Below are 14,340 nucleotides of genomic sequence, written 5' to 3'. Positions count from 1 at the left end.
AACTCAGAGGGGAAAAAAAAAAAAAAAAAAACATGTTACTACCACCAGATGCTCCTTCCTTGAGAATCCCTCGTAGGAATTTGTCTTGAACACGGTTAAGGTAACACGCAGAGGTAAAGCCTTGGGCTTACAAGCACGCTGCCACGGCATGCTTTAAAAGCAGGCTTTCTCAGCTCTGTTTTTTTAACAGGGTCACTGAAAAAGGCCCAGATATGGTTTGAGAAGTGAAGATGAGGCTGAGCGTTGTTCTACTGGGAAGGGACATTTTTACACCTCCAAATATTTTATTATCACGCTCTTCAGCGGATATTTTGATTCAATTACCATTCGGCTTCTAATTGCTCTAATAGCTTTGTGAGCTGAACAAACAGCGCAGACGGATTTGGAAGCACCACTGCCTGCATTCGCTGCTAAACCTGTGAACAAAAGGAAAAGGAGGCACAGAAGCTGGCCTGAAACTCTCAAATAAGCAAGCAAGACTGAATTTCTGGACATTAATGGTGAGCTGCTGGGGACTGCTTCTCCTCTGAGTTCCCGGGAAGCAGCCAGACCTACCCTGAATGGTTATGAAAAAAACAACACGCTCTGCTGGGACAGGAAAAACAGACAAGTTGAATCATCTGCCCAGATTCAGCACCCCAGCCAAGTGAATAAAAGCAAACAGAGATTAAGCAAACAGTAAAACCGATATTAGAGATTGTCAAGAAAACTTTCCTCCCCCTTTTCATTTTCCTCATCCACCTACTCAGTGTATCTGCTCCGAAAACACTTCTTTGGAACTGGGGTCACACAGACTGCAACCTTGCAAAATGCTTCACAAACGGCTGTGCTTAAACCAAATCTAAATATGTTTTTCTCATTAGCTACATGGAGAGGGATTTCAAAATGCTGCCTACCGAGGGCTGCAGTGCTCTGACATTTACTCAAGACTACCAGAGCAGAGGATTCACTTACAGACGAATCCCTTCTCGCCAGGCTATCTTAATTACTTACCCCAGTGGTATCCTGTAATATCACAATTAGAGCACATAAAGCAGGCATTTAGCAAAAGGTGAGGCTGTTTTCTTCACAAATAATGCAGCCAAAGAAAAGATGGGACCCTGGATATTGTAACTGTCCAATGAACTGCATGAGGAAAGATTTCTGCTGGGTACAATATAGTAGTTTACAGACTTCAGCTTTAGGAAACCACAGGGGAAAAAAAGCAAAAAATGCAAAAAAAGAAACTGTGAGGCATATGAAAGCTTAAAAAAATAATATTATAGGACCAAGTGATATGAATGTGTTTCATTTCTGTGCTGTGTCCTGTTTCACCAGAGGCCATTCACCTCATCTCCATTATTCAGCACAGCCAAGCCACCCAAAACATTCACACAAAGGATGCGAAACAGCCCCACACGCTCCACATACAACAGGCTGAGCCCTGTCAGGAGCAGGGCAAAGCTAGATTTCAAGGAACAATGGGCAAATTAAGTCTATCTGCAGCCATCAGCTGCTGAAAGGACGCTATCGCTGTTGGTGCCTTCTCAGGTTCTCCTTGGGTGTTTCAGCGCGTGGTGCTCAGCGTTGCTCTGCTTTGGACAGATGTCAAAGCAAAAGAATCCCTCCAAGCTTACTCGCTGGCCTCAGGATCACCTGGTGCAGAAAGGACAAAGCTGGCTTTACCTCCAGCACAAGCAAAAGAGGTGCTCAAGTCGCTCAAATCTCAGTCGAGCCATCTCCACTCCCCCACTAAGACAGAAAATGGGGGTGAAGCTCTTCTAGATCCTGACTTCACTCAGGAAGTTTCATACTCACCACGTAGCTTCCTCTCTCTGACTTTCTTCCCAAATAGACCCCAGAAATCTCTGCAGAATGACCTGTGTGAAGGGCTGCATTGGGCGAGCCAGCACCGTCATTTTGGGTTCTCTTCCAGTGACGTGGGGCACGTTAAGGGTAGGAGCCTGCTAAGAAAGGGGCTCAGGGCTTAATGGCTTTAAGATATTTGATCTGAATTGACTTTGTACAGGACTGGACACCAACACCTCTTATGCTGCTCGGGGTCTCAAGGATAACGCTGCTCCTTTTCAGCTTAGCACAAACACAGAAAGCACCCACCTCTGTGCTGTTTTAAGTAAATTTAGACCAAAAAAGCTTGCCATGTCACAAACACGAGCCATTTCCCACAAAAGGAGATGCTTCCTTTGGAATACAAGCTTCAACCTTCCTTGTTTCAAAGACGGGTGACCAGGCTGTAACACAGCTCATTGCTGAAATCAAAAATAATCGTCCCACGCAGGTTAAAATTGCACCAAGCAGCATTAAAGGCAGCGCAACGGGGAGACTGCAAAATACTGGGAGTTACCTGAGCTCTAGCACGTTCTCAAGGCAAATATCAGCAGAATGGGTACTCTTTCTGATGGATACTCTTTCTCCATGTTTATTTGCAATGAAAGAATTACAGTAAAACAGAGAGAATGTGAGAATTAGCCAGAACTTAAGGGGTAAAAAAAAAATCATCATTTGGAAGAATTTACATTGAGATTAAGGTTGAAAATCTATTGTTGATCATATCAAGCACAACAACAACGTGGCTAATGAGCCAAACACCCCAACCACTGTGGAAAATAAAGGGAAAGGAAGTAATTTTAATTATCAGGGCTTCTAAATTGAAACAACCATCATGATTGCTAAAGGAGAATTCTAGCAGTGAGGCCATGCATGGAAAAATCACAACCCGTGGTTCACAAACACCCCCTGGACAACCGTCCCACCCAGCACAAGAGTTGAAATCAATGGCTGGGGCTCCGGACTGATCCTCTGGAGGTACTAATCAGAAGGATAATTGCCCAGGTTGCACAGAGGCACGGCAACACCTCTCAGCCTGCACTTCAAGCGCCATCTCACACGCAAGCAGGCACGAGGCTATTTTCCGAAACGCCAGACATGTGCTTGAAGGCAGGCAGAATTCAAGGGGAAGGAGCCTGCTGGACTCAGCTCAGCTCTGCCATGGAAATCTTTACAGGTTTTAATGCTGAGTGTAAATTAATTCCTTAACTCAAAAATTTCATCTATTTCGTTGGTATTTATGGTTGATTCCTAAGAGCTGGATGTGGATCTCCTCCTGGTGCCTAGCTGCCTGCTCACTCTCCTGTGCCAGCCTAGAACGGTGATAATCTTTCAAAAAACATTATTATTAATAAATCCCATTAATCCAAGCCACTTTGCAGACCAATTTTCATTGCAAGATCATAGACACGTTGCTGAACTTGCATCCTATCGAGACGGTTAATGCTCCCAGCAGCCGGACAGGCTGGCTGTATGCTGAAGCCTGAGCACTGGAAGAAAAAAAAAAGGGAAAAAAAAAAAACCCTGTGCACACAGTATGGGGAGGGGTTCATTAAATGAACAGTAGCAAACTTGTTTTTCTAACTTGTCCCACTGCAGATCACCAGCCACAGGAAGCAGCCCAAACCTGATGTATCCCTTTAGCGTGTTTTCACAGCGTTAGCTTTTAATAAATAGAACATGCTCCACCCTCGCAGCAGAGCAGTCCTCAGGTTCCAGCAGAAAAAGTGGTTGTTTTAAGTATTTAGATTACATTACAGTAGGGACTTGAAAATAAGCAGCGACTTGTACTGTAGCCAGCTATCAGAATCAGCCTGGCAAAATGCGTGTGAGGTAACCGAGCGTGGTTACAACGCCGGGGCTTTGGGGGCTGTGAGCCTGCAGTCCCTGGATGTCTTGCTGTTATTTGCACTCCAATAACGCTTTCTGATGGCAGCAAACAGGGCAGCACCGCAGCACCGGCTGCTGCAGAAATACACGCAGCAAGAAGCACGGCCTCTTTGTGAACAAAAAGCTCTATAAATTTCAGCAGAGAGAAAAAAGGGGAAAAGCTCGGAGAATGAAGCCTGTTCTCATCAGGCAAGCAGCGAGCACAGCCCCCGGTTCAGGGCTGCCCTTCGGCACGTCCCAGCACTCTGCTGAGCCCAAGCCTACAGCTGTGGCTCGGTGTAATTCTTTTTCTATTTCCCAATTTCAGCTCAGTGCTACCCATTTTCTTCCCCCAGTAGCCGTGCTCTGCAGTTTTCCGCAGGTCTTGAAAAATCCCAGCGTCTTCTGAACAAAACCTCTCCACCTGTTTATTTTTTGGGGGCGAAAACCTTTATCAAAAAGGTTTATTCTTCTGCTGCATTCATCACAAGCTTCACGTTCACGCCAGCATTGCTCACGGGACACAATAATTCAGGAAACTGGTGAAAATTCAGCGACACGCTGAGGTTTGGTGACTCCAGCAGGCTCAGTGCCAGGCAGAGCTGCCACCTACCTCGCCACACAGCCTCGGCACGAAAGCAGCGGCAGGAGAGGAGGTCACAAAGCTGGGCCCCGGGCCCTAACGTGCCTTGCGTTCAGCTCTGGGTCAGCCGTGCCCCTTTCCATCACACGGAGCAGCTGTCTGAGCGTGACCTTAAGGCAACTCTGCCTATTATGCAATCCTTCCCTCCTAGCCTACAGACCAGCAAACGTGGCCAAAAAGGGCACAGGGAAAAAAAAAAAAAAAACAAACAAACCTCTTTCAAAGGATCCCATTTGTTGCTCCATCTGTTCAAACACACTCGCCATCCAAAAGATATTTTCAGTAAATATGCCATGGGCATTTGCAGACCCACGTATGGCACGTTACGTGACAGTGGAAGCCCTGATCCTTTTTAACCTCGTGTCCCAGTAAACTGCTGCCTTTTTTTCAGGCTAACTGTACCTCAGATGCCTCCGAACATCTAGGAGCTGACAAAGCCATGAGATAAGGGATGGGGGAGGCGCAGAGGGTTAGTGCTGAAAGGACAGATCTTCAGGGAGCCCGGCTTTGTTGGTTCTCCCTTCGTGGAACTGCTTCCAAAGCTTGGATCATCACATTTGCCTTGACATCTCTTGTCCAGCTCTTGTCCACATGCTCACCCTGCAGGTAGCAATCCCTCTGCCACCGAGCTGCCAGAATCGTTCTCCTAACCCTCTATTTTTAGCTATTGCCCCCGCTGCACGTTAGGCCACTGGCTCTGTATTTATTAATGCAAATGTGAAGCACTTGCCTTCGTTTTCTTCTGTTTTAAGGATGATCTCCTACCTGTAACCAACCTAGGATACCATCCTGTCACCTCTACAGAGGCGGGCATCTGCTCGTGCTGCTCTTTAGTCTTGAGAGGATCTCCATAAAAACACTGCTGCAATACCTGTAAAAAAAAACTCCACAAACCCTACACCCTGACTCCTATATAGCATGGCAGAGTCCATCCAAAAGGCAGAGTCCTACCTGCAAGCCACTTTTGCCCCGAGTGCTGCCCTGGCCCTGAAGGAGCACAAACAGCCCCAAGGGTTGGGGTTTGCTAGCGTGGAGCCTACAACTGCTGCAGCATCTGATGGACGGAGAGCAGGCAGAAATGCAGCTTCCACGGTTTTGTCCAATGTTCTTTTGTTTGTGGGATTTTTACTGCTGCTTTCCTAAATTCCACGAGAGCAGAGTTCTGTGAATGTGCCATGTCAGGCAACTCTCTGTTTTCTAGGTGATGCACATCCCATGTCCAAACAGCACTGAGCACTGTAAGCCTCATCTATAAATAGGCAACTCTTACCTCACTTCTCCCCACAAAAAATATGCTGAGAGGGGTGGGATTTTTAATGCCTTGTCTCTAAAAGCCTTCCCAGTGATTAAGCTGCTCTGGATCTCCATAACCAGACACAGCTCCATCAGGACTCCTGCTTCTCCGCTCAGACTCTTTTAAGGGTAAAAACAGAGATTTTAATTCCAAACCTGAGCCAGATTCCTCCTGCTTCAAATCACAAATGTTTGCTAATTTGCAACGCACTGAATTTTCAACTGAGTCCCAAGAAAAGCAATTTCTGTGCAAGAAACAGCTGCACCTAAAAGCACAGTTTAAAAGGAAGTTCTTTTGCTGATACCAAAGGAATGCCTAAAAAGCCACTCCTCAAAGTACTCCCTGAAGAAGGATCACGAACAGAGTATCAGCCCGCACAACGGAAAGAATGAGGGCTTGAACCTCACCCAGGAGGGTGGCAGAACAGACGTCCTCCTTTGGTATGGAGCTGTCCTGCCTTCGAGTCTCACGCCGGAGTCGTGGCACCCTGCGTCGGTCACAGAATGAAATCTCAGAGCTAAAAAAACTGAATTACATTTCTGGGAACGCCTGGCTAACAGGCACTCAGAATCTTGTGTTTTTCGACTTAATGACAGTGCCTTACAGCGCAATAAAGAAAAGCTCTGAAAATACTAAATATTTACGAGCAGACAGATAAGCTCGTCTATTATGGGCTGTGTCACACGGATTCATTATGAATCATTTGGATCCTACACAGTTTATGCAGCTGTCAGAGTTTCAGTCATGAGAGCCCAGGCGTCACAACCCATAGCCTTATTTTTAGCTGCGTTCATTATCTGTCATTTTTCAATCATCAAAGAATCAACCAAATTGCGTTATACACCACGGCAGGGACACGCAGCTGTAACCCTAGAAGCAGCAGCTTCAGCGGTAGGAAGTAACCCCCGCTCTCCTCCCCGGAGAGGAAAGAATCAGTCGCTGCAAGCAACGAGGGCAGCTGATGACACAGCTCCCTGTCAATACCCACCCAACACAAACAGCCCCTTCTCCCAATTTCAGTGTTGGCAGATCCTCCCGCGTTAGCGAGCCCGGTCCTGTAACATCCCAGCTTAACTTCCCAGCGATGGGAATAAAAACAGAGCTACAAAGCACTTCCATGGGTCAAGTCCAAGCGGGAGCGGAGTTAAGCAGGCTGCATCCTACAGATGACATCATTCCTGCACAAAACAGAGGCCACGGGGAAGCCTGGGCTTGCAGAACACGGACAGGTCCAGCCCAGCAAGAGTCAGTGCAGAAATCGAACGAGATGGCACGGGAAGATGGTTTGCTGGCAAAGGGACGCTGCCAGGAAAATCGAGGTGAAAGTTGCACGTTAGAGCTATTTCCTACCGCTTTGCTGATAGTGAAATATTAACGCTGCAAGGCACGGTGGCAAATTAAAATGTAACTGAAGGCAGAAGGAAATTCACCACTCCTGCAGCTTTCCTCTCTGGCCCGTTGCAAGAAGATGAGCTGAAGGCAGGCCGGGAACCCAGCGCAGGGACACGAGCACACAACGGCTCCATGCTCACAGCACAGCTTGGGAGGGCTCCGGGTGCACCCCCAGCTCCGTCCGATGGCAGCCAGCTCTGTCCTTCAAGGCTGGAAACAATTCAACACATCCACTGGTTCTGAGCACCATTATTTATTGCATTATTTCAGGATCCAGGAAAGGCCGGGCCTTAATTACAACAACATGTGCAGCACTGCTGCGTCGGTTCCCGATCGCTGCCTTCTCAAGGAGGCTCCACTTCTCCAGGAAAACATTCGCTTTCCTAACACCAGAAGTGCTTTTTGCTATGTATTGGGCTTTTTGAGCCGCCCTGCCAAGCAGCAGCCAGCGTGCAGCCCCCAAGCAGCAAGGCGAGGAACCAGGGAAGGGCACAACGCTGCATTTAAACCCCAAACGTTACCCTGGTCCACATCTAAACACCATTTACAGAACACACCGGGCAAAAAAAAGCTGCTTTGGAGGACGTTTGCAGGCACAGAAGGTAGAAATTAGATATACAATTCTCTTCTGGTTCGTGGCAACTGCAGCTGTAATTACCTATTCGCAACGAGAAGGAAGTCAGTTGGTAGACAAGATTATGAAAAAAAGCCTGTATTTATTACTAATGCTTGCTGAGACAGCCAGGATTGATATTAGATTTCTTCTAATTCCCTGATTTTCTGGAGTAATTGTCACAGAGAAACAAAAGTTTGCTTGACAAGTGAAACAGGAACAGAAAGCTGACTGACAGCTTGCAAGAGCCACCCTCCAGGGAGCTACTCCCACAAAAACAAAATACCGAGGCTGGCAAGATGTGAGCTTAAAAAATGATCCTGTGGAGAGCATGGAGCATGAGAGGCTGTGTGCATCAGAGGACATGCAGAGAAGGTCCTCACGCCAACACCGCCCCAGCTGCCAGGAGGCCAGAAGAAGGAGATGGTCCTTGCTAACAAATTGCACGCAGGGACAAACACTGAGCTGCAATGAGGTTGTTCCAATTCATATCATCGCTTTTCTTCCTCAAGTTATGCCACGTCCAGAATTGCTACCTAAAGCTTCAGTCTACGAAGACCTCTTCTGGCTCCTGCAATTATTCTCTGACGTGCCACCAAGCACACAGACGCTTCACAAAGCCATCAGCGTACAGTGGCCACCGTACCTGCCCAGAAAACTTCCAGCCAAATTCACGTTCACCTCTCAATCCAGCTCAGAAAAAACAACCTCCTACAAGACAGGGTTGTGTTGAAGTCCACGTGATTTGTTTGGAAAATCACCGTGCCCTCTCCAAGCTGGATTGTGGCATAAATTGAAAGTCGATCGAAATATTTGTGAAGATGCCCTCGCAAGAGCCACGGGTATCAATCGCACCTTCAGTCTGAGCACAGAGAGGACATTTGTCATTGGAATTAGAGACAAACCTATCACAAGATGATGATTTATAACACTGGAAAGGTAAAAGATGCCAGGAACACCCCGAACACATCCAACAGCCGTGGAAGGAGAACGAACTGCGACGTGGTTGTGCTGCTGTCAGCGCTGTGAAATAGTGCATCAGCTTTTTTATTAGAAATCCCATTTTATTGTGGCTCGTAGCTCAGCTGTAAAAGTTTTATTGGAAGCCAAAAGCTAGTCAGAGAAGCTTGTATGTCAGTGAGGTTTACGCACAGGCCCCAGTCTTACAACCCACTCTGCCTAGACCTGGACCTCTGCTGCCAGAGAGCCACTGGTGAAGTTTGTGCTGAATTTTTGGAGGCCTTCAGCAAAAGGGTTTAGAAGACAAGCTTGGAATTTTCACCTCTGCAAGTCCCGCTCGTGCAATACGGCTCTCATAAAAAATACAAATAATAATAAAATAAAACAGATGGCGACCACCTATCATCAGCAGTTGGAGGCCTTGGCTCTATCAGAAGATTAAAGCAAGAGAAAACAATCAAATAAATAGCAGAGCTCTGACAGCCAGAATAAATGCTTGAGGAGAAAAAGCAGGGCTTTATTTACTTTTACAGCTTAGTGAACATTTTATAGTGATATAAGGTCACGCACTGAGGCTAATTTTCTTTTGAAGCTTGTATTCCTATGGTGAGCCATGAAGTCCAGCACAAAGCTCGCAATTGGAAGTTATAAACGTTTTTATGTAGGCATTTCACAGGTAACATGCCAGGTGAGGTACACAAACAGCACCAGAGCTACGTTCCTATTAGGTACAACTAAGGGTAAGGCAGAGCCATAACTCCCTTTAGCTCTTATTTCACCAGACATACCTATTTACAGCTTTTTATGACAAGGGAGACCTCCCATATATCACAGGCTGCGGTATCCCTTCCAGTGATCCCTTTTTTAAGGCCAGCAGTAACACAACTTCCAGTGCTATCGAAAAAAAAATGGTTTGGGTTACCAATTTCTTCCATCCTGCAGTTACTGCTACCCGTGCACCCTTGCCCAAAGCTTGTCCATTAGTACTTTGGAGAGGATGGACATAAAAATTAGGTGAGATCTATATGACCAGGCAAGCTCAACATCAATTTACAGAGCATCCCCCAAGCTCCACCTACCCCATGGTTACTCATTCACCTGCCAGCATCCTACGAGGTCCTCTCCAGCTTGCCTGTTCTCAGTCTAATGGTTACAAATTTCTGGTTGCTGCCCAATCAGTCCACATTTGGTTCCACATTATCCAACTGCAGATCTGGACTGAGCACAGAGTCGCCCTCCTCACAATCAGAAACTTGTTTGTGGAGTCATATTCGAGATCTCTGTTTAAATCAGAGCAGCAGAATTTCCACGTCCTAAACCTAATCACCCATTTGCAGCGCTTTATCTTCCACCATCTCCATTTCCACGACAAGGCAAGGACAAATCGTTTTTCCTTCAGGTTTGAGACTAAGAGAATCCATTGCAGGATTTACATTACAAACTCTGCTACCTGGTCAAAGATCAAGAACAGCCCAAACGTCTTAGAGATGCCCCCAGCACATTCAGCACGCCTCAGCAGTTACGTTCTTGCTCGTACCAAGTGTCTGCAGCAGTGGGAAGGAAGGCATACGCTGTCTCAACAAATCCATCATCCTTTATTGAGGCTGCACCACAAAAACGCGGAGCTAGAATTTCTAAGCCCGCTGTAGGGTATGTGTCCCTGTCACTTGAGGGTGAAGGAGAAAAATTTATGAATAGACATTTTCAAAGGCCTTATTTTGAAAACAAACAGTTTGTATGGTTGTTTCCCAAACTGTGTTTTCACAATCCCCAGCGACAACAAGTCAACGCATGAACATTCCTACAGCAGCATGCCAATACTAACAAATTGCCACATCAGAAATCCGCGTCAACAAACAATATCCACATTCCATCGTGGGTAAAACACAACGGCAAGGCCCCAGGTCTCACGGATAAGGAGAAGTCGACATGGCGTGTGAGGGGACGCTCGGGATGACGACGGATTTGACCAAACGCGACGCTGGCACCTCAATGGCAGCGTTATTTTAGGGTCAGGTCCGTATTAGTATTCCACGGACCCGCTCTCTTCTCCTGGCAAGGCGCTTAAATACGCAAAAATTGTCTTGCCGGTGACAGATGTGAGTACAAAGAGAAGCAATTTACTACAAAGGGATTAATACATTTTTGAAAGTTACTGTCTGGCAAGCTGTCAAACGCCTCTTTATTGGTTTATTTCCTTACGACCGTAGATAAGCCTGGTGGCACACAAACCCACGCTCGTGTGGGGACCACGGCGAGGCGAAGGAACCCGGGGACCCCCAAAAAAACCCATCCCGAGGTCGGTCTCGGGGGATCGGGGCTGTTTTAGGGGGCTCCGTCCCTCCGTGAAGCCTCTCCTCAGCTCCTCGCCGGGAGGCCGCGGGCCGAGCCCGGCTGGGTGGCACCGCTCGGGGAGAAGCCAGAACCTCGGTGGGGCTGAGGAAAGGCGAGGAGGAGGAGGAGGAAGATGAGGAGGAGGAGGAGGAGAAGGAGGCGACCCTAGCACCGGGCCGGCCGGGCCGCCATGTTAGCGGCCCCCCCCCCGGGGCCTAGCGCCGCAGTGCGCGGCATGGGGCGGCCGGGCCGGGCTGAGCCGAGCCGGGCTGAGCCGGGGCAGCCCCAATACAACCGGGACTCGGCTCCCACCCCATGGCCCCAAGCTGAAGCCCCGCAGAGGAGGAGCCCTCCCCGAGCAGGTGCTCGCTCCCTCTCCCCCCCCACAACCCCGGGGGTTTAAAGCCCCGGCTGTCAGCAGCGAAATAGGGGAAGAAAAGGGAGGAAAGGCGGAGTAGAAATCGCCTGTCGCGACATGCGACACACGTATACACCCCCCCCCCACACACACACACCCCAAACAGGCCTTCCCCTCGCTGCCCGCTCACCCGAAATCCTGGTCCATGGATTTGAAGAAGAATTTGTAGCTGTGCACCGGCCGGTTGCTGAGGACATTTTTAAAATCGGCCAAAGTGACTTTTTCCGGAGGGACGGGCAGCTTCACCAGATAAGGGGTTTCCTCTTCGTCTATGTGGTAGATTATTTTAGTCTCCGCCATGGGGAGAGGGACAGGAGGAGGAGGAGGAAGAGGTGGAGGAGGAGGAGGAGGGCTGCGGGGAGCCGGCCGGGGGGGGCCCCGCCGCCTCTCGGCTCCTCTCAGCGCCTGCAGCCGGCGGACAGGAAGGGAGCTGCGAGCTCCGGGGCCGGGGTTTGGCTCCCTGCACTGCTCTCTAGCTGCCCGAGCCGGGAACGGCAGCCCTCGGCCGCCCGCCCCGCCGGCATCCTCCCCGCCGGCCGCCGCTCGCCGCGCCGGGCAAGCGAGGGCCGGGGGTGGCGGCGGGGGGCTGCGGGCAAGCCGCCTTCCTCCTCCTCTTCTTCCTCCTCCTCTTCTTCCTCTTCCTTCCTCCTCCTCTTCTTCTCCTTCCTCCTCTTCTTCTTCCTCCTCCTTCTTCTCCTTCTCCTGCCCTCCAGCAGCCCTGCTCTCGCACGCCGCCCCCCGGCAGCTCGCCGCCCCCCTCAGCCCTCGCGGGGCTTTTTATTTATAGTTTTTATCCCCCCCCCCCTCCTTTTTATATATATTTTTATTTATTTTCCCCGAATACAAGCTGCCTACGTGCCGGTTTGGGGGGATTTTTGATGCTGGTGGGGATTTGTCAGAGTACGACACAGACACGAGAGCCCCTGTGTGGGGCCTTTGGCCTCACAGAAGCACACGGTGGCCTTATAAGTGCCCCCTAAGAACTATATAAACACCTCTTTCCTTATTTTTTGCCTCTAGGAGTTAGTAAATGCTCTCCAGGTACATCCTCTAGCCAAGGTGGCCAGTACCATCACCCACATGGCAGCATGAAAGCTGAGGTACGTTACCACATAGCCATACGCACACATTACCACACGTACATGCAGCACTAAAGCTTTGTCTTCTAACTCAGCACTCGTTACAAGATGCGATGGGCTTCTTTCCATTGCATTTGTGAGAGATGGGCAAGATTTATACGGCTGACACTACTCGCAGCAGGCAGACTCCCCTGTTTGAGGTATCGCAAAAGCTGGGCTCCCTTGGCATTTCGTCAGAGCTGAGCTGGGTTCTGTTTAAGCGATGAGCTCAGATCACAAAATTTTCCAGTACAGTTGGCGTCTCTGGAGCTTATGCTAATGAGAAAGCAAAGACACATTCGTGGCTCAGGAAAAAAATTGCTTTTAATAGCTGCTTCAACAGAAGCCTGTTGGGCACACAGCCCGTTGAGGTGCTTGGCATGGAGCAAAGTTTAGACCTATCATCTCCTCAATTTCACAGAACGGCGAAAGAGTCACCATTCACTGCTGCTATATGAAATATATGTGCTTTGGAGCACATGGTCCAGAGAAAAATTTTTTGAGAGCCATGTTTTGCAGTTGATGTGTTTGAGACGAGTCTACCTTTCTTTCTAGAAATCCCCAAAAATGACAGCCAGGAAACGAAGATTTCAGAACAGGAGGCTCAGATTTCAAGAAATCTGCTCATCACAAAATACTTTTTCAGGAAAATCCCAAGCTAATTACATTCCCTCTTTTTCCCTTTCAGAGAAAGAGGACATCCACTTCTCAGAATATCCAGCTGCTTTCTGTGAAGGGGTAAATCACAGCTCAGTGATTGAATTACCGGTGGCACTGGAATGGTTTTCTGCCAGCATAAGACAGAAGAGCCAAATGCATCAGAGGTGCCAAAAGGTCCGTTAACATTATTGCTGCCTATTATTTTCAAGTTTCTGAATGTTTAATCACTACCAGTTCCTGGCTCTCACCAACTTCAAGCAAGAATGATGTGTCCCATTGCCTTGCAAATTCTCCCCTTTATCTCACATTACACCTGTTGTTCAGCAGGGTTTTAAAAGGAAAGGGCCCTATTCTGGCAATATGAGAATAAAACGATCGCTATTTAAACAACTATGGGTGGTTTGATCAGGCCACATTTACACAACTGTGGGTATTGAAATGTGGCTACCACGGGGCTGACGGAGAACCAGACAGCAGAGGGCACAACAGTGATCAAGGACGAAAGATTGCATGTACTTGTTTTCTGTGTGCATAATTATTCCTGACCATACTTGTCAAAAACAAAATGATGCTCTTAAAGGTTTGGAGATCAGCAAAGAAACACCCTGATTTCCTGTGTTCCTGTTTAAAAAGTTATTTAAGTGGAAACACACGTATTGTAGACATTAAAAAATGAACATGGTGTTTGGATTCAAACAATCAACACAGCGTTTCTGTAATGTGTACTGTCAACTCTTATCTAGACTAATGGGGGATGGTGGAATTATCTGGATAAAGCAAAAACAGACTTAAAGCATTTATAAATGAAGCTGTAAGAATCTATATCAAGAATAATAAAGGAGGAAAAATAAAAATAAAAATAAATAAAAATAAAAAAAAAATAATAAAAAAGTAATTGGTTGGTGGCACTGTTGACAATGCAAAAATCCCTTAAGAAATACTGACCAGGAATAAGACATCCATATGGCACACCAGCACACGAACGCTGCTGTATTGCCTCCAGAACCAAACTCTCCCCTGCAGAACCAGATCTGGGAGCCTCTCTACCAAAGGCATGGTTAATCCACAACTCAATGAGATTTAATAATACTGAGAAACCAAAACATCAGCTACCTGCCATCATTTCTGGTACAGCAGTTACAAAATTGCAGTCACTGGGCTTTTTCTACTCTAGTGATTTGTTTATTTGCTGACATTCCTGCTCATCCCTGC

General features: G+C 47.8%; 1 protein-coding gene across 2 annotated transcripts in view; it reads right to left on the bottom strand.

Annotated features, from left to right (window-relative positions):
• The window catches only part of DVL1 (dishevelled segment polarity protein 1), a 72,040-nt gene extending 60,077 nt beyond the window's left edge, over positions 1-11,963 (bottom strand). For both annotated transcript variants that reach the window (XM_084300050.1, XM_084300051.1), the window contains exon 1: positions 11,481-11,963. In XM_084300050.1, coding sequence (XP_084156176.1) covers positions 11,481-11,650 — 170 coding nt within the window. In that variant the 5' untranslated portion in view covers positions 11,651-11,963. The remainder of the gene's footprint in view (positions 1-11,480) is intronic.
• Positions 11,964-14,340: the final 2,377 nt, after the last annotated feature.

Source organism: Netta rufina, assembly GCF_964035555.1.
Source record: "Netta rufina genome assembly, chromosome: 22".
In the NCBI taxonomy this organism is placed as follows: Eukaryota; Metazoa; Chordata; class Aves; order Anseriformes; family Anatidae; genus Netta; species Netta rufina.
The sequence above is the reverse complement of the archived record's forward strand: the minus strand, read 5'-3'. Positions and strand labels throughout refer to the sequence as shown.